The sequence below is a fragment of the Suricata suricatta genome, chromosome 4 (genome assembly GCF_006229205.1).
Source record: "Suricata suricatta isolate VVHF042 chromosome 4, meerkat_22Aug2017_6uvM2_HiC, whole genome shotgun sequence".
Classification (NCBI taxonomy): domain Eukaryota; kingdom Metazoa; phylum Chordata; class Mammalia; order Carnivora; family Herpestidae; genus Suricata; species Suricata suricatta.
The window spans coordinates 3610589-3631123 of NC_043703.1; the positions used below are offsets into that span (position 1 = coordinate 3610589).

The 20535-nt window shown below is 43.2% G+C and overlaps 1 protein-coding gene across 1 annotated transcript in view; it reads right to left on the minus strand.

The window, feature by feature from the left end:
- Positions 1 to 20535, minus strand: part of MYO16 (myosin XVI) — a 465799-nt gene that overhangs the window by 361065 nt on the left and 84199 nt on the right. The window contains exon 4 of the mRNA XM_029938403.1: positions 18875 to 19018. Within this exon, the coding sequence (XP_029794263.1) occupies positions 18875 to 19018 (144 nt within the window). The remainder of the gene's footprint in view (positions 1 to 18874; positions 19019 to 20535) is intronic.

Here is a 20535-nt window from a genome sequence, read left to right on the forward strand (position 1 = left end):
AGGACAGAAACCATATGTTTGCACTCATAGGTCTAGCAGGAAAACAAGAGAGACCTAATGGAGAACCAGGGGGAACGGAGGAGGGAGAGAGAGTTGGGGAGAGAGAGGGATACAAAACTTAAGAGACTATTGAATGCTGAGAATGAACTGAGGGTTGAGGGGGAAGGGGGAGGGGGGAAAAGAGGTGGTGGTGATGGCGGAGGGCACTTAAGGGGAAGAGCACTGGGTGTTGTATGGAAAACAATTTGACAATAAAATATTATGGAGAAAAAAAAAGAAAAAAAATAAATACATGTTAAAAAAATTTTTAACAGAAATTTGAATATTAGCCTTCAGAGAGCTGCAAAACAGGGACACGTCTGTCAAGGGGTGTTTGAGTGAGAGGTGGTAGGAAACAGGAAAAGGGGAGGGGAGGTCTCCTGGTATCACAGAAGCCTCGCTCTGGGTGCCGGTCACTGCTCACCGGTTTCAGGACCAAGGACAAAACACCTCATTCCTTCCCTCAGCTTGCAAAGTGGAGCCAACTCTTACTATTTAATGTAGATGCCAGTTAACCTCGGTATAAACTCTGCAGTGCCCAGCACAGTGCTAAGCTACAGTAGGCACTCAGTAAACAGTACCTGCACTGATAAAAATAATCAGAAGAGAAAGAATATCTTATTAAGTACAGTGTTTAGGGGGCACCTGGGGGCTCAGCCGCTTAGGCATCCGACTTTGGCTCAGGTCATGATCTCACAGTCTGTGGGTTCGAGCCCCGCGTCGGGCTCTGTGCTGACAGCTCGGAGCCCAGAGCCTGCTTCAGATTCTCTGTCTCTCTCTCTCTCTGCCCCTCCCCTGCTTGTGCTCTGTCTGTCTGTCTCTCAAAAATAAATAATAAACATTAAAAAAATTAAATACAGTATTTGTAAAGACAACCATAAGCTAGAGTCTAGTACATCACCCATCCTTCTCTGTATGCGGTTTTTAGCCGGGCCCTGAATGGAAGCCACAAAGAGCACAGGCAGAATGAAGAAGCTGGAGGAGGGGCGCCTGGGTGGCTCAGTCGGTTAAGCCTCCGACTTCTGCTCAGGTCAGATCTCACGTTTGTGGGTTCGAGCCCCGCATCAGGCTCTGTGCTGACAGCTAGCTCAGAGCCTGGAGCCTGCTTCCGGTTCTGTGTCTCCTTCTCTCTCTCTCTTTGCCCCTCCCCCTCTCATGCTCTGTCTCTCTCTGTATCAAAAAATAAATAAAACATTAAAAAAATTTAAAAAAAAAAGAAGAAGAAGAAACTGGAGGAGAGAAGGAGTCCTGCCAGAGCCCCTTGAAACACTGAGGTCAGTAGATCTGGTTTGATTCCTTCCCGCCTTCCCCTCACTCTTACCACAGGATGTATTTGACAAAACCACCAATGAGGAAACAAATCATTTCAGTCAAAGGCAGAAATACTTCAAAAGCGTCATGCCCAGAACACGCAGGCCCAACATTGGTAACCGCTTCGAGTGCAGCATCTAAGGCAAACCAGCGAAAGACCAGAATGCCCTCGCTTACAACTGCTGTGGAAAGCAGGCAACATGCCCAGAGATGTACGTGGGAACTCTTTGCAAATTGTTCTTTAACGAGAACCTACACGGAACAAAATTCTCCTGTGAAAGATTGAGTAGAAATGGACAGGTGCTTCTGAAAGAGATTGCCAAAAAGTGTGTCTGATTCCCTTGTTTCCAGGTAACCTACCACTTAGTTTTGCCGAAAGTCTGCCTTCAGGACAGTGACCCACAAAAGCACAAGATGCCCTTCACTATTGCTTACGAGCAATTATTTGAAAAAGAAAAGTTCCTCACAATTGTGCCATGTCGGCAAGGGCAAATGCCAAACAACTGCTAAGGCTTCAAACACATCAGATCAAAGAGAGCAAACTTTTTATAGAGAGAGGAGAAAACTATGAGACTCCCCCCAAAATGAAACCTAAAATCACTGAACAAAAAGAATAATAGCTACTGATCCAAAGGGCAACCAAATGCAATTGGAAATAAGAAGCACGTGTTCTCATGAAGTACCTACTGTCTACCCCCTGGATCACTGTACATTTATTATTGTTGTTGAACTGGCAGAGATGCTATTTTATGAGGTACATCCAGCAAGCAACCTCTCTCATTCTGAGATACTCGTGCCACCAAAGGAAACCTCAAAATCTTAACACGTTTAATCACCATCTCTTTCCCCAAAGCTCAGCTGAGACATCATAGTTGCAAATCCCGTGGCAGCCAGGAAGGAGGATGTCAGGTAGGGTGTGCACCAGCAGAAACCTGTCACAGAGCAAATTACCCTGGGTGACCGCCAGTGAACAAGGCCAAGAAGGAAGAGCCCACTGTCTTGCCACAGGCCATCTCTCTAGTACTTGAGTCAGACCAACCAAGGGACCGTGTGGCTTCTATCGGTCCACAATTATGAAAACTGAGGGAACTGAATCAGAAGATTCATGTATCTCTGGTCTCAAGCAGAGATTTTTCCCAAGGGTTCCCACTGTTTAAGCAGAGAGAGAAAACTAAAAGCATTTCACTTTCCTCCAGATGCTAGAATGTTGGCAGATAATGTAGGAGGCAATACCACTGGGGAATCCATTCATTCATTAAGAACTATGTATTAAGCCCTTATCATAATTAAAATGTACTTTGAGATTTTAATGATGGTAAATGTTTATGGTAATAAAAATCATAAACCCTGTATTACAACCATCTAAAATTTTATAAGAGTTGAAATGATATTGGAACACATTTTTATAGCTCCCTCTGTAAACATCCTGAGGTCAAGAATTATTACATCAGGAGCCCTGCTGCTCTGCTAGTGACCAACCACATCAGGAAAGCAAAATACGTAAGAAAGAAGGGTAATTGTCAAATTCCAAGTGAACTGGTGTGGACAGCACTGACAGTCTCATTAGAGAAGCCCATACACATTCCTACATATGATAGAAGTTTAAAGGGGCACCAGTGAAGACGGGCACATAGCAGAGGACAGACCTGTTAGGATCTGGATCTGGGGCACCAAGGGCTTAATCCCCATCTTGCGACTAAAGATGAAAAGTCAAAGTGTGGCAATAGAAACATAGTTATGTAACACAAAATAGATATTGCTATGATCATGAATAATAGTGCTGTAAAAATAGAAAAAGTAATGAAAAATTGAATAAAATGTCTAAAATAGAAGACTACTTGGGGTGCCTGGGTGGCTCAGGCAGTTAAGCATCTGATTTCAGCTCTGGTCATGATTGCACGGTTCATGGGATCAAACCCCACATCGGGCTCTGGGCTGGAAGTATGGAGTCTGCTTGGGATTCTCTCTCTCTCCCTCTCTCTCTCTCTCTCTCTCTCTCTCTCTCCCTTTCTCTCTCTCTCTCTCTCTCTCTCTCAAAAATAAATCAACATTAAAAAATAGAATAAAAATAAAAGAGGAGAATACTTAAATACGGACATTCATATGATGCCACTGCGTGTCACTAAACCATGATGGAGAAGAAAATTTTAGGATTTGGAAATGTGCAGAAAGTGTGTATAAAAAGGAAGGCTACAATACGGACATGTACACATCATACCAGGTAAATTCTGTATAAATTCTGACACATGGGGGAAGGCAGAGACAGAGCACGAAACACATTCAAAACCTATTCGGTGATTAGCTCTATGGGATGGAAGTATTAGTGATTCTTAACTTTCTTCTTTACATGTAGGGTTTCCTTCAATTTTCTACAATAAATGTGTGATACTGATATTGAGAAAAATATTCTTCCAAGTAAACAACGAACCGCACTCTGAAACAAGAGGGAAACACAGGACCGTTCTCTTGGGTCCCGGACAAGTTTCTAATCTACTAAAGTCAAAGGTGAGGAGTAAAACTTTGGACAAGTCAATGATTATCTGGCGAGTGAGCCTGAGTAATATCTGAATCAATGAATGGCCACAATATAATTAAAGGTCAACCATTCAATTAAAAGATACAATTTCACAGCAACCACAGTAAATAAGTGTTTCCGAGAAAAAGCTAAGACAAGAAATCATGGGATCCACATTAGGAAAGAGCCCCCTCTGCTTAGGGTAAATTGAACATAATTTGAAGGTATTGTGCAAGTCACTTCTATTTCGTGTCCTACTAAACCACTCATTTATTTCCCCTCAGATTATGGTTTTGTGTGAACTGCACACTATTCATTGACGAAGACCTTGCATGAAATGAGCCAGGGTCTTCCTGCCTCACTGATTTTCACTTAATTATCCTCCGATACCAGTCAGTGTCCTCTGCTCTTTAAAAGGCATATATTTTGATCATCTGAAAACTCCATACTTGGCTCAGAGAGCCTTTTCCAGTTTTATTTACCAGCAAACTGTGAACATGCACAGTTGATATTTTCTGTCCCTAAATCCCTTGTGCTAATGGTCTTCATGTGTGATTCACCACCAGTGCCTCATGGTCCCTGCTCCTCTCTTCCTTTTTCTTTCTTTAGTCTAGCATATCCTATTACGGTCTTAATGTCCCACACTGCAATATTTATATACATTTGAAGGGGAAACCGAACTGAGTGTACATGTCCTTGCATTTGAGCTTAAGACACAATCTGCAACTTTCTCAGCCTTTCCTTCCCCATGTTTGAGTGACTAGCTTCTCCTGTGAATCCCGGCTCCGCCGTCCACAAGGAAACTCTCCAGCCACGTTCCCCTGGACATTCACAGCAGCAACGGCTTCTGGCTTCTCTTTTCCAGTCTTCTCTGAAGCCTTCTGTTTCTCTAATGGTCTTTTAATTGGTACACTTTGGACCTTCTTTCAAATGTTCTTTCTTTTTTCAGATGTCACATTTTGACGGAGTGGCCTGATTTCCTCAAGGGCTTCCGCTCCCACATGAGTGCAGATGAGACTCTCCCCCCAGGTGGGTCCTCCATGGATCCTGACCTTGACACGTTCAGAAAGGAACCTGTGGCCCTCACACAGAAGTGTTTCTCCAGTGGTGTTTGCACGGTCCTTTCACATTTCCCAAACACAGGTGGCTTGGAGTTGTTTTTAAATTCCCTCTCCTTTAACATGAAAAAGCCCACATCACTATTGATTTCACCTTCAAAATACATCATCAATATTTCCTTCACTCTCTTCACCATGTCTTAAGCACACAGTGACTTACCAGAGTTTCTGGTCATGTTCTTGCAAAGGCATTGCCTCCACTGAGGGACCTCTTCTGTCTTAGTCCACGTGTGCACAGGGCCACGTGGGTGAGGTCCACACACAGCCGACTTACCCCCTCACAACCCTCACCCAAAGCTGAGATTTGATGCAAGGCATGCATAAAATTATTGATGTAAATATATGAATGCTTAAACATGAAGACACAAATTCGTGTTTCTGCTCACGTTTACTTTCTCTACTACACAGCAGTACCAGTGTCTACGGCCCAAGACCTTGTTCCTCTGGTGGCTCACGTATCCTTAGGGGCAAGCGTAGCACCCAGCACACCCTCAGTAAAGAAAGTACTTGACGAATGAATGAATGAATGAATGAACATCATAATTCACCGGAGATATTTTTGAAAATAGTGTTTCCATTTTTATCCTGATTCTGAAAGGAAGTTTCACTCACAGCTTATTGAGGATGGCTTTCTTGCTCTAAAACACTCATTAGAATTTGCACTAATTCAGACAATAGAACCTGCGAGAAGAAGGCAGGGACTCTGACTGCCATAGGAAAATGTTAAACCCCTCAGGATTTAAGGATCCCTGGGAAGATCTGTCAACAGCGTTCTGCGCGGTGGGGATGTGGCTTCCTCTCCAGACCCAGCCCCAGACCACTGTTACTCCTGTGACAGTTCAAGTGCCTTTCGATGAGACGATGGGGCAAGGTCCCTGCCAACTCTGAAGTCCCATCACCCTTTTCCAGGTTTTGAGGTCTGTTTCGCAGTTTAGCATCTGCCATTTGCAGATGAGGATGCAGAAATGGAATAAAAATTATAAGGCAAAGAAGCTACTTTCAAGGTATTTACAGTTTATTTCAAGGGTCCAGTTAAATTTATAAAATAGTCCCCATCCGCATCAAAGCACAAGAAAGACAGTAGACCCAGAAGCGTGGCCAAAATGGGGACGGACGTGAATTTTGGAAACAGCCAAACCCCAGGTGACTCCCCTGTGTAAATCCCGGACAATAACATCATTAAGATCACGTGTCATCTCAGTTGGAGATGAGACAGAAGTGACGTCTCTTAAAGTATTCCATCGTTGAGAATTTCTCATTATCAGTGACCTTCCAATCAACACTCCCCAATCTCAGACTGATGCTCTCCAAGTTCTGTCCCTGCATATTTTCACTGCCTACTAAACCCATCAGAGGAGGTAATGGGGATGCTGGACCCTGGTGCCACCAGCCCCCACACAGCAGGACGTCCTTTCTCCTCTCTGGCTTCACCGAGAAGCTTCCTCCGCTCTTCCCTGCATTTCATGGCACAGTTATGGTTGTGAGTTTCTCCAACTTGTCATGGTCAAATGTGTTTGGGGCCCCTGCAGACTCTCGACCTTAGAGCTCCACACCGCCCGGGAGCACGGTGAAGCTGCATCTGCTGGGCGGGTCACAGCCAGAAGCGGACCCCCCGGTCCAAGTGCTTGGGGCACTACTGAGCTAGATTGAGTTCCAGCACGGTCTGTGAAGCCCTCATCAGGATGCACCTGGACTGGGGATGCCCAAACCTTTTTTTTTTTTTTCTCATGGTAACTCTTTAATTTACCAGTTTCATTATTTAAGAATGGAGGCAGGTGGCAACTGGGTCCCCATGGCTGAGAGCAGCAGGACGGATGAGTGTCAGAGGCAATGACATAATTCTAGAACTGATGTTGGCTGATTCTGAGGACCAGTTCGGATGGAAAGCAGCCCCCTAGCCTGGGCCTCCTGCTCACAGCCCCTAAGGGGAGGGGCCCGCACTGCACAAGCTCACAGCTGTCACCGCTGCGCTGTCTCCTGCTTCCCAGCGACGTGACCTTATGTCTGCCCCCAGCCGTACAGTCACACGGATGCCACCATCACACCCTCTCTTGCTTCTGTCAGTACTTGGAAGTTAAGCTTGCAGATTTATTCCCCTTCTACTTCCTCTAGGCTGAGGACATACCGAATGGTAACTAGATTTCCTATGGCATCATTTTGGCTTGGCTCCGCCCTTTTTTTAAATTCAAGCCAAAAAAGTTATCTTTTATTTTATTCTTTACTCCTACATACACTTCCACGTGAGTCCTAGTCTGCCAAATTTTAAACCAACGTTTTTACTAAAATCTTCAATTATTACAGAAAAGAGTGCAGGCACTTTTGTCTGCCAGATGGCCCCCAAGCTATGTTTTCGTGCACATTCTACGTGCCCTGGGCAGCAGACGGAGCAAAATTCTAATGTGTCTTCGTTTTACGACACTTTTTCCACATCACATCTTTCCTCCTCGTTTTCCTTGTCAGTTTCCAGGTCACACAGGCTGCTGCACTTCTCCTAAGTCTCAACTGGCCGAAGATTTAATGAACATCTTGAAATGGCATGTCCCCAGCAGACAAAATATCAGAAATATGTCAATGTAGCAGAAACCGGCGGAAAATGTGTGTGGGTTTTGTGAACAGTTAGTCCTGCGCCATCCACAAAAACAACAGCTCTTCAGATGTTAACACGGAATCCTAAGATTCTGTTATATTATCTGCAACTTATACAATTCTTAAAGTTAAAATCTTCTTAGGTGTTACGATTTTTTAAAAACAGATTACAATCATTTAAAAATTTTTTATTTATGTTTTTTATTTATTTTTGAGAGACAGAGAGAGACAGTGCAAGCAGGGGAGGGTCAGAGAGAGAGGGAGATGCAGAATCTGAAGACAGGCTCCAGGCTCCGAGCTGTCAGCACAGAGCCTGACGCGGGGCTCCAACCCACAAACTATGAGATCATGACCTGAGCTGAAGTCAGATGCTCAACCAACTGAGCTGCCCAGGAGCCCTGAGACTACAATCATTAAGAGAGCCTGGCCTACCAAACCCTTCAAAGAATGATCTCATTTGGCAAATCCTGGGTCTTAAATTATATATTCTCTCATAATATCTTTGTAAAATATAAAGACTAAATTACCTAACATCATATTTCTGTGAAGATTTAAAACACCCAGATCTGGTTGTTGGAACGGATACAGTACCGAGTGCATCGAGTCAGTAAGGAGCGCATCGAGTCCTGAATGACAACGATGATACTGGGTCAAAGCATCAACAGAAATACGTGCTGTTTTGGGTCTGTGTTTAGGAGTCCTCCCGAGTGAACGGCATGCAGTATCCTGGTACAACAATGGGCTTTTCAAATGGGGCTGAAGGACTGGATGTTTCTTGAAATCTGACTGTGAAGGTATTGCTGATCTTGGGGAGCCTGATTTGGTAATAAACATTGCATCCAAGTCCCTGGAATGAGGTCGTAATTAAGAAAAAAACACTCTATCACTCACCGCCAGAGCGAGCGTGGCAATCAGGTCTGCGCTTCCAAGGAGCAAACAGGGAGCCTTAATGACTGGGATCAAAAGACCAACATTTCTCCATCCGCTCAAGCTCCTTGAAATGACTTGACCCTCTTCTCTTCTCTACGGCTGAAAAGACTGTACGGAAATCTAACCACCTAAGAACTACGTGGTCGTTGAGACGGTGATCTCGTAGAGAAACGGTTCAATGCAAGTCACTGCTGTTAAAATATAAACTCCTAAGTAATGCGACCTGGAGGGCTGTGCACGATATGGACCAATCTGCATGGGACACTGGTCATCGAGCTACAGGGAATGAAAACTGAGAAAAATACAATTTGAACCAAAAGTCAGGGCACGTGGTAGCGGGTTACTGTCTTTCACCGCTCCGTGCCCCGTCCAGCGGGATCTACAGAGACTAAGGCGCATTCCAAATGGAAAGTTAGTCATGTTGTGTAATGACTCCTGGGCTCTGACACCCACAAAGGGGCAATATTTCACCACCCCAAAGCCATTCTTGAGATGTGACCTTGAATGTAAGGGTCTGCGGGGCGGGGTGGACAAAGCAGAGCAGAAACGACACATGGTGCTTCTCGCTAAGTAAGTATTTCCGGCACCTCTGACCCTGAAGCAGCCCAGGTCGGACATGAACTTTCTGTGGGCTCAGTGGCATAGCCTTTGGCGAGCAGGGCTCTGGATGGGACTCCTTTGCCAGGCTTCTACGGACTGAGTTATTAGATGCCCGCTGGAGGTACCGGCCAGTCATTTCACATGCGGAGTGTCTTAGAACAGAGCGCCACAGCGCAATTCCTGTCCTGAAACCTGGCTGGCAACAGCTAGGAAGAAACTCAGTTACGTGCTTCTAGTTTAGAACGAACCAGATGAGTAGACATCCATAGACGTCCTCAGAGCTCTCTTTACTTGAACTTCTTCCACTTTCGTCAGGGAGGAAATAAAACTGATAATTATGTTCCATTCTAAATAGCAACTCTTTAAATTACAAACTGCTCATCATTTTTAAGTGTGAGAAATGGGAAACAGCTGAAGTTCCCCAGAAGTATTACGGCATCTAAACTCCGGAGCCCTGTTCAGCCACTAAATATACATTTCCACAAAGTATTTAAAAACATGGAATAATTTCGTGACATTGCAAAGAAACCATATGGACTAGGTATGCGCTACACTCACCTCCACAAAAAACTAAGAAGCTGGGCATTAACACACTAACGTTCACTTTCTCTGAGCTGTGGGACTGTGGGGGACTTTTAGGTTCCTTTGGTTTTTCTCTATTTATCAATGCTTCTAAAATAAATGCAAATTGCTTCTGTGAATAAGAAAAAGAACATGTCTTGGAGCGCCTGGGTGGCTCACTCGGTTAAGTGTCTGACTTCGGCTCAGGTCATGATGTTGAAGTTCGTGGGTTCAAGCCCTACATCAGGATCTGTGCTGACAGCTCAGAGCCTGGAGCCTGCTTCAAATTCTGTGTCTCCCTCTTTCTGCTCCTCCCCTGCTCTCTGTCTCTCAAAAATAGACATTAAAATTAAAAAAAAAATAACATGTCTTACTAAAAGGATTTTCAGAAATTAAATATAAATGCTTTACAATATTAATGTAAATTATTAAATATTTTAAATTGTATTAAATACAGATGAAAAAAGGTTATCATGGAAAGCACTTCTGAAGAGGAAGTACAATTTTCCAAAAATGGGAGCTTATAGAAATGAGCAAGGAAGCTTTCCTTATGCCTTGGATGTGGAAACATGTGTTTCTCAAACTTACCAGCCTGGGAAAAGCCAAGAGTGCTTATGGATTCATCCGATGCCTATGAAAGTGTATTTCTCTGTTCTTCAACAAATTTTATGTCAAGTCATAGAAATATCAGGAAGCACACACTATTGCCTGTTTTCTGAAATCACTTTCATGATTTTAATCACTGTGAATATTGAATGAGAATTTTCACCATAAGGTCAGGATGAATTTTCACCTTAGAGTTTAGTGCTGGGAAGGTTTAAGCTGTGGTAGGACACACAACCAACAGAAGTCAAGCTCCTAGAAACAGAGAGTAGAAGGCGGGTGAGCAGGGGCTGGGGCCGGGGCGATGGGAGCCATCGGGCAGAGAACCAGCCTCCAGTTACAGACGGCTGGATGTGCTCCAAGGATCTCACATACAGCATGGCGACTGTGAGGAGTAACGTTGTTTTGTTGGCTTGAGTTTTGCTGAACAAAACTCAGTGGATCCTAGGCATTCTTACCACAACAGAGGAAGAATTATTGGCCAGTACGTGAGTTGGTGAACGCATTAGTTAATCTGATTGTGGTACTCATTTCACAAAGTATGCTTATATCAGATCATCACATTATACCCTTAAAAAATATACAGTCATGGGCTGCCTGGGTGGCTCAGTCGGGTAAGCATACAACTTCGGCTCAGGTCATATCTCATGGTCTGTGGGTTCAAGCCCTGAGTTGGGCTCTGTGCGGACAGCTCGGAGCCCGGATCCTGCTTCGGATTCCGTGTCTCCCTCTCTCTGCCCCTCCCCTGCTCACACCCTGTTTCGCCTTCTCTTAAAAATGAATAAACATTAAGCAATACACACACACACACACACACACACACACAACCATATTTGCCAAGTACACCTCAATAATGCAAAGAGGCTCTTAGGTTTAATGGCCATGAACAGGGCATTGAGAAACAGAAGCTTCGTTGAAATTCTTCCTCTGAGTAGCCCCAAAAATATAACCTTGAGTAAGAAACTGGATGTCAGCCCAATTTCCTTCTTTGACCCACTTGCCTTTGGATCTAGAGGGATAAACTAAATGGGGCAAACAACAAAATGTGCCCCCGGAGTCCCTCACAGCGATGTCTGCCGTGTTCGTGGCAAGGGCCAAGCTGTCCTTGCATGGACGGCAGCCAGCCCGGCCAGGCTGAAGCATGGCCAGGAGGTGGTAAGTGGGTCAGCAAAGCACACTGCTCCTCAGAGAAGCCTGACTATACAAATGAGAGGGACACTGCGGTGACAACTACAGGAAATGCATTTGATCAGGTTGTCCTTATTTTTTGAATTCATGGGAGATCCTAGGACCTAACTTTGGATTTACATTCCATCAAGGACAGAAATTACATGCTGGTTGTTTTCCCCCTAGGAAGTGTGTCTTGGGTTTTTCCCTTATTATTTTCTTTACTTTTTTTTTTCCTCTTCTTTTTTTGGGGGTGGGGGTGGTTATGTTTAAATGAAGTTGCTTTTACAACACCAAAGACTTAATCATCCATTTCCTACATAAAAGGTAGCTACTTTTTTGCATGGGCCTCAAGCATATTGTAGTATAGAGGTGGAATTTAAGGAAAGGTATGAAGCAGGCTGTGTTGTAGCTTATGAACAAGTAACAAATTGTATCATTTATCTTGAATGTATCATAGATAAGCTGCTATACAACGATTGCCACTTCAGATAGCTGTGAAATTAGGTGATTAACTAGTGGGTACTTAACCTTCTAATTTCTGTATAAGTCTAATTACATGAAACAGAAGTTGGTGTTCTGATTTTTTACTTGGCTTTTCTGTTTGGCGTGTCATTGTAACTACTGTATTGTAAATGATGGAAAATAATTTCATATGTTAAAAAAATAAGAAACTTTATAAAGTAAAAAAAATAAAATAAAATAAAATTTCAAAAAATAAATAAATAAAAGAAGAGTCCAATAGAAAGACCATGCAAATGAGAGGTGAAAAAGTGAGGGAGAAATCTTTGGAAGGGTGGAAATTAGTAGACTCTAGAAAAGGTGGATAAGCACACAGCAGAGAGAGACGAACACGCACCTTGTCAGAATGGAAAAAGGGGAGGAATCAACAGTTAGTTCACTGGGTGAAGCTGAAGACATTCAAGCCTGGAAACTTATTTTGTCAGTGGAGCTGAAGGCAAGATAAACTGTTAAGAAAGAGGTCGGATATCATGTCTAGGGTCATTTACATAAAAAGACAGGGCACCTGGGCTCAGTCGGTTAAGCATCTGACGTCAGCCGGGTTATGATCTCATGAGCTGGAGCCCCACGTCTGGCCCGTGCTGACAGCTCAGAGCCTGGAGCTGAAGTCTGCTTTGGATCCTGCGTCTCCTGCTCTATCTGCCCCTCCACCGCCTCTCCCAAAATGAATAAACATAAAAAAAATTTTTTTAAGTTGACATTGACCTCAGATCTGCCACAGCTCTTCTTGGAGAATCAGACTGACCCTGAACCATCTGGATTATGGCTCATTTTCTAGTGTGGACTGTAATCCTAAGTAGCAGGTGCCCCGTGTCCTAATACTTAACAAATCAAAGTGATGGGAAGGATACATTGTAATTAAACAATATAAAAACTTTATACTAGTATGAAAAGGTCCAAGCGACTAATGAGTCAAGTTTGGGAATGAGCTAATTTTGACCGATCAGTTGAAATCACCTAACACAAAGTCAGCAATATGTTTTTGAAATACCACTTACTGTTTCAGTTATGACAGGACCGTTAGTTCCTGGTTGTTCCCTGCAGCACCCATTAAAGTGATCTGGCCCCACACTGCCCAGCAGACCCAGTCCACGACCCGCTCCATCCAACAGGCCACAAATTGCGAGCATCAGAGGTTCAAACACAAAAAGCCAAGGACCGAAAACGAAAACCTTCATGTGTTACTGACATGAACCAGTGATAGACATGTGGCTGACCGCCCCCCCGCTTAGTAAATGACTATCCATCTGTTAATATGTTCCCTACACCTGATCTCAAGGAGTGAAAAATGCCTTGAAACATCTCGTGGGAGTTTGTAACAGAAAAACTTCCCCATTTTAAAAAGTAAAGCTGGGGTGCCGGGGTGGCTCAGTTGGTAAACTACCTGGCTCTTCAGCTCAGGTCACGGTCTCACACTTCGTGGGTTCGAGCCCTGCTCGGGCTCTGGGCTGACAGTACACGGCCCACTTGGGCTTCTCTCTCTTTTCCTCTCTGCACGGCCCCCACTCATGTGCTCTGTCTCCCTCTCTCTCCCCCCCCAAAATAAATAAATTTAAATAAGTAAATAAATAATGAAACTAATTTAAGTGACATTGTACCTTTCAATTATCTATTACTCATTATTGCAATTATGTATCATAGATACCCTTTATAGAGTTAAGTTTTATTAAATAATTCCAGGACATGCAGAATATCAAATTATAGCCTCCCAAGTTTCCATTACGAAAGAGAAAAAGCCGGAGATGGCCCGTCACTGACACGGGAGAGTCATTTCCTCAAGCGTACGCCCCCCACAGTGTTTGACTTAATTAAATGATTTTCCTTTCAAAATAATGAAAGCCAAATGAAAGGGATTTGTTTCATATGGTTCCAAATGCCATGGGCTGTTGCAACGTTCAGCTTTGCCCAGGCTCTGGAGCTGTGGGCAGGACAGAGCGGAGTAGCAAGCGGGGCCAGGCTGTGCGATCAGATGTGAAAATTCAGAAAACTGCAATGCATGTGAATCTTTTATCCAAAGTCACATGAGGAGGACAGAGCGAGGGTACTCAGGGACCGTACCATGGGCAGTCCCCACGGCAGGGGACGGCCGGGGCAGCCCAGTGTCTGGGCAGATTCTGAGAGCACCTGACAAGCAGTCACTCGAGGTGTGTCTGCAGACACAACACACTAGACAGACACATGCACGTGAACGTGCTGGGAGGAATATGAAACCAAGACTCCCAGAGAATAAAATCTGGGGTGCCCGGGGGCTCAGTCGATGGAGCGTCCGGCTTCGGCTCAGATCATGATCTCACGGTCCATGGGATCGAGTCCCGCGTCAGGCTCTGTGCTGACAGCTCAGAGCCTGGAGCCTGCTTCAGATTCTGTGTCTCCCTCTCTCTCTGACCCTCCCATGCTCAAGCTGTCTCTCTCTCTCTCAAAAATAAATAAAACATTACAAAAAATTTTTTTAAAGATGATAAAACTGACATGACTTGAGTTCAACAATTACCAGCTTTTGTGATTTATTCCTAATGGAAAAGCTTCCTATGATCTGGGAAATAGCAAATTACCTTGAAACTATTTAAAAAGAAAAAACTAGGTAACATTTTGATTTATAGAACATTAGTGTTTGAACATGGAGCAAATCAGAAAATATTTTTTAACAATTTAGATAATGGAAGATGAAAAATAAAAATTTATATATGGGAGATGGTCAACAATCACTAAAATAAGGTAAGTAAAAGAAAATTCTCAGTGGACACACTATTACAACATATATTATGTTATATATGATTAAATACATGTATTTATAGAACAGAAATAAATATAAATATATATTTATATATAAACATAAAAAACTAAAGCGCATTAAAATTTTATTTTATTGGGACCCAAAACATTTAGATTCATGATTTTATCTATTATCTAACCTCTCAGATATCAGATTTCTTTGCATAAAAATAGAGATTATATCTTAAGTGTGTTCCTTACATCACACAAATGCTCTATATTCCCAGTAAGGTATTTACAAAACTTCTAGGAAATCCCAAAGTCTTATTTAACTATGTGCTGAAACCCCTCATTTTTTGACCCACCCCCATTTCCGAAAACATACTGGGTTTAGATGATTCCATTTCATACTTAAAATTCCAAAAAGTATCAATTGTTTTGCTTAGTAATGATCCTCATTACTCCTGTCCACTGAATATTTTTGCAATACCAAAATCAGTACTTGGGGTACACGCGATGGTCATTCGTGTGCATGTGCGAACATTCTGATCACCGGGGCTCACGCGGGGAGCAGAGCTCTGACGAGACAGTGCTGCCCCTGATCCGTGTTGTAGTGAAAACCGAGTCTTCCTGTGGTCTTTTGGGCGCCATGGTTTTCACGTTGTTGTCCTTTCATTGGTAATTCTGTTGTTTAAAATGATCCCCAAGCATGGAGCTGAAGTGCTGTCTACTGTCTCTAAGTGCAAGGAAACTATGATGAGCCTTACAGAGAAACTATATAGGTGGAAACACCTCCTTCTGGCATGAATTAGTGTTACTGGCCGTGAGGTCCATGTTTATGAAATAACAGTATACATTTAAAAATGTGCCCTGATGGGCCACGTGCATGGCTCAGTTGGTTGAGCCCCCAGCTCTGGATTTCAGCTCAGATCAAGATCCCAGGGCTGTGGGATCGAGCCCTAGGTCAGGCTCTGTGCTGAGCATGGAGCCTGCTTATGATTCTCTCTCTTCCTCACTCCCTCTCCCCATCCCCACCAGCTCACACTCTCCCTCTCTCTAGAAATAAAAATAAAATAAAAAGGTGTCTTTATGGGAAAGACCTCTAAAACATGGTTCATACAAGGGCGCCTGGGTGCTCAGTAGGTTAAGCATCTGATTCTTGGTTTAGACTCAGGTCATATTCTCATAGTTTCATGGGTTTGAGCCCCATATTGGGCTCCGTGCTGACAGCTCAGAGCCTGGAGCCTGCTTCGGATTCTGTGTCTCCCTCTCTCTCTCTCTCTCTCTCTCTCTGCTGCGCTTCCACTCATGCTCCATCTCTCTCTCTCTCTCTCTCTCAAAAATAAATAAATATTTAAAAAAAATTTTTTAAAAGCCAACAATGGCCATCATGGTCTCAGTGGCCTATTCTGGGGCCTTCGGCTCTGTATGAATTCTAGCATTAGCAATATTACAGCAGATCCAAGGGGTAGGGGCTCAGGTTAGGACACCAACCTGGTTTCTGGCACTACGCTCTGGCCTTCAGCATATACACCGCCCTCTCTAAGCTCCCATCCCTCATCTATAAAAGGCAGAGAGAGCTGGCATGTGTGTAGTAGGGTTTCCTGAGGGCAAAGTCAATTAATCCCTATGCATCCTGTGGAAAAATATCATCACATATGAAGGTCTGTATAAAGGTCAAGTATTAGTATGTTCCAGAATTTTGTAGATCATTTGGCAAGAATACTGACAACATTCACAGGACTGAGCCTACTCCGTAAACACAAACCATTTGTGATCCAATGAAAACAGGAAAGTTCTAATGCTGTTCAGGATATGATGGTGACACACACATTCACACATGTCTACTTAATAAGAACCCACTACACATAATTATCTCTCAACTCACAAATTTTTTTTGTTTAATATTTATTTATTTATTTTTGGGGGGTGGGGAGAAGGCAGAGAGAGAGGGAAAGAGAGAATCCAAAGCAGGTTCTGTGCTGTCAGCAGAGGGCTCAAACCCACGAATGGTAAGATCATGACCCAAGCCGAAACCAAGAGTCAGATGCTTAACTGACTGAGCCCCCCCAGGTGACCCCACCTTTTTAAAAACTGTTTATATATTTATTTTTGAAAGAGACAGAGAGATGAAATTGCTTTAATAGATAATGATTTCCTGAGAAACTTGAAAACAATGATTCAAATGCTTTTAACACAAATTCCAACCCTCCAGTCGTCACGCCAAAAGGGCCGGTCTTCTGTGACTCATGTCCTTTCTCACGAGCCCTAAATCCAATCCCACACCAAAATGGACAACTTGACCTTCCACACATCCAGACACCAGTCACTTCCCAGCCCTGCCACCGTATATAGCCTGGGAAGTGACAACGGACTGCTAAGTGCCCCCCACCCTCCCTCCATTTGTCTGCTCTCAGCAGCGTAGCCTGTGACCTTCTCTGACATAAGTCGGATTGAGTCATGTCTCCACGCAAGACTCTCCAAAGGATCCCCGAGTCACCTGGGGTGAAAGGAGATTCTTAGATCCACCGCCTGCATCTCCAACACCCGGCCGCCCTGCCCTCACCCGCTGAACTCCACCAACTCTGGTTTCCTCGCTGTCCCACAAACAGAAGTCCCGCCACAGAGCCACAGAGTTCTGTCCTTGCTGCCCCCTCCTCCCTGCTCACCTCGTGACTACACTTCCGTGGGTCACCTTTTCCATGAGGCCACCCCTTAAGGCTCTCTACTCCTCTCTTCTTGTCCTTCCAGGTTCTGTCTTTGCCATCCTGTGTATTTGCCTCATTTGTGGATTTGTTCTTTTCTGCTTCTCCCCAGTAGAACATGAACCCAAGATGCAGGTATTTCTGCTACTTTTGTTCACTGCTGACCCTCTTGGTACAGAATAGAAGGTACATCAAAAACTTACGCGGTCTCTTACGCATCAGTAATCTTTGGAAAAGGGAGAGACTAATGGACAAACAGCACTAAACCAGGTACGATGGCCTTTAATTCTGGAAATTACATAAATCTCTCATTTGAGGTTGTTGATGGAACACATTACCATTTTTAGGACAATGTGTTTTATCCATATTTATTTAAAAGTCAAGTATTTCTGGGGGTGGATGGCTGGGCTGGGTATCAGATGGTGGAAAGGAAGCCATTCAGACTTGCTTAGTCCACTAATCAAATTTCTGACTCTCACTTTGATAGCTTTTGTTTGTTTTTGCCATGCCCGATGACATCAACTGTCTTTTCATCCACTGTGTAGCACCTAGAACACGGTGGTTATTCAACAGTTATTTGCTGAATGAATGAATAAACTGTAATTTCCTCAAGGGCGGGAAATGTATTAAAAAGAATAATCATTAAACATTAATTAAATGTATGATCAGTACATGAAGGTCACCGACTAAGGTAACTATCAGAAATACAACGATGTGTACGAAAGGGGAACTGAAAAACCATGAAAATGTTCACTTGAAAACTACACATTGAACCTCATGATCATACATGAAATAAAACCAGTTTCTATTTCTCAACTATGTCTGTTAAAGAAAAGCAACATCCTCAGACAGGGACATGTGCATGTTTTCTAAAAATAATGCATAACTTATTAAAATCTTTGTTAGAGCTAATCTCACCAGAAAAAAAAAATCCCCAATCCCAATTCCAAAATAATTAAAGAATGGTAGGAGGGTCAATATCAGGGTCTAAGCTCCAACCAAAAACAATGGCAACAGATAACTCCAGTGATTTTTATACATAACATCTTCATTTTCTCATAAAGAAATGTAGACACTTCTTTACTAGATGTAAACAAGAGAATAAGATTCAATAGATGCCGTATCTCCTCATTCGTGTATGCCTACTTGGCTATAAATTAAGAAGAGAATGGACTATAGATTGAAAGAAACAACACTTCCCAAACCATTTTTAGTTAGGACTGACTTGCAAAGTACTAAGGCATATAATTTTCCAGAAAAAGGCAGGAGCATAGCTTCACGTGACATCTATACAATTTGTTTCATGAACTATGTGACCCACAACCTTAGTCTCTAATTATTATGTAATTTCAGGAAAACAAAGGATCACACACACACACACACACACACACATTTTTTTTTGTCAACCAAAGTATAACATATTGTGAAATGTTACTAGTTAAATACATAGCCTTTTATATGCCATTTAATCTTCAAATGGTAATATGCCAAAACGTTGTACTTACTAATATAAGCAGCAGGACAATGTCAGGATTATCACAGGCACAGGCAATGTGCATAGGTGTCCAAAAGTCTTCGTCCTGGTGGTTGACATTGACCCCTCTGTCAATCAGGATCTCGGCAATGAAGGCATTATCATACCGAGCACACTGAAAGACAGAAGAAGGAACAAGAAATATATTTCAAACTGTGATAAGGTTTATTGCAAATGTCCATAAATAAAAACCCCACTGGCAATCTTGAGGTTGAGAAATGGGGCTAAATGGGGAAGAATGTAGTCACATTCTCCAGCTAACATAAGGGGCATATGGAGGGCTCAAGGGGAAATTGCATCCACACACAGTAGAAAGAAAAATAAGAAAATAAGGACAGACATTAGGAAGGGGGGAGTTTTTCACTATGTGGGTCCTCTTTATTTGCAGATAAGACGGCCAGAAATTCTTGCACAGTTTACCACGATTCTCTTCCTGAAATACAGATTTCATCATGTGATGCTTCTGCTTTAAAACGCAGAGAGTCGTCATTGACAAAAGAATAAAGCTTCACCGTATTGCATCCGAGGCAGACATGACCCTCCATGGTCTTTCCAAATTCATCACCTGTCAGCCTCAAATGCAGCCTTCGTAGCAAGTGCATAAGACAACTAAAAATTCCACAATGCCATCTTTTAACAACAAACTACTGTCACTTCAAAATCTTCTAGCATAAAGCTTAATCCCCATATAATACTGTGTTTTATAGAAATTTCAGAGTCTACCAAATGAAACTTTCCAGGAAGTTGTTTTGCTTTTTTTGTTGGCTATTAAAGGTAAAACTCATAAAAATATTGTAAGTCAGGATGCATGATGTCGGCAATCATGCTTAGACGGGTCCTGAACTGGGTTTAATGCTCTATTGCCATCATGAATTTCCAATAATTTTTGAAGAGCCCCACAAATTCATTTTGCCCTGGACCTTATAAAGTATCTGGTCTACAGAAGTCTGGTTTTTTTATATTTGTATCTATGGGGCTACATTCATATCAAATGCATATTAGTTAATTAAAGAAGAACCTAAGCCAATGAATCAGCTAAATATCTATCAGTGAAATTTATGGGTTGAAAGATATATGCTTTTTATAAGATTTGGATGCAGAAAACAAATTTCCCTCCCAAAAGAAATGGTAATCACCACCACTAGAAGTACTGTCATGTCACAAATTATCGACCTATTCATTGGATAGGAGTATTAAAAAAAAATCACTGGAAGACTTCCCGTTTGAGTAACAGGGACCAGATTTACATTCCTGCCTGAACCAACTGAAACACAAACAAAACCACTCAGACAGAATATGGCCCCTGAGAGCTGGGAAGAGAAGGAGGCCGCGGCCCCAGCTCACTGCCATGAGGGGGCTCCCGGGCTGCAGCCCAGTGAGAATCTTGTCACCCAGGGCTGCTCGAGAGGAGGCTGAACTGGGGGCACCTGGGAGGCTCAGTCAGTTAAGCGTCCGGCTTCGGCTCAGGTCATGAGCTCACGGTTCGGGGGTTCAAGCCCCGCATCAGGCTTTGTGCTGACCGCTAGCTCAGAGCCTGGAGCCTGCTTCAGATCCTGTGACTCCTTCTCTCTCTACCCTCCCTTGCTCATGCGCTCTCTCTCTCTCTCTCGCTCTCTCTCTCTCAAAAATAAA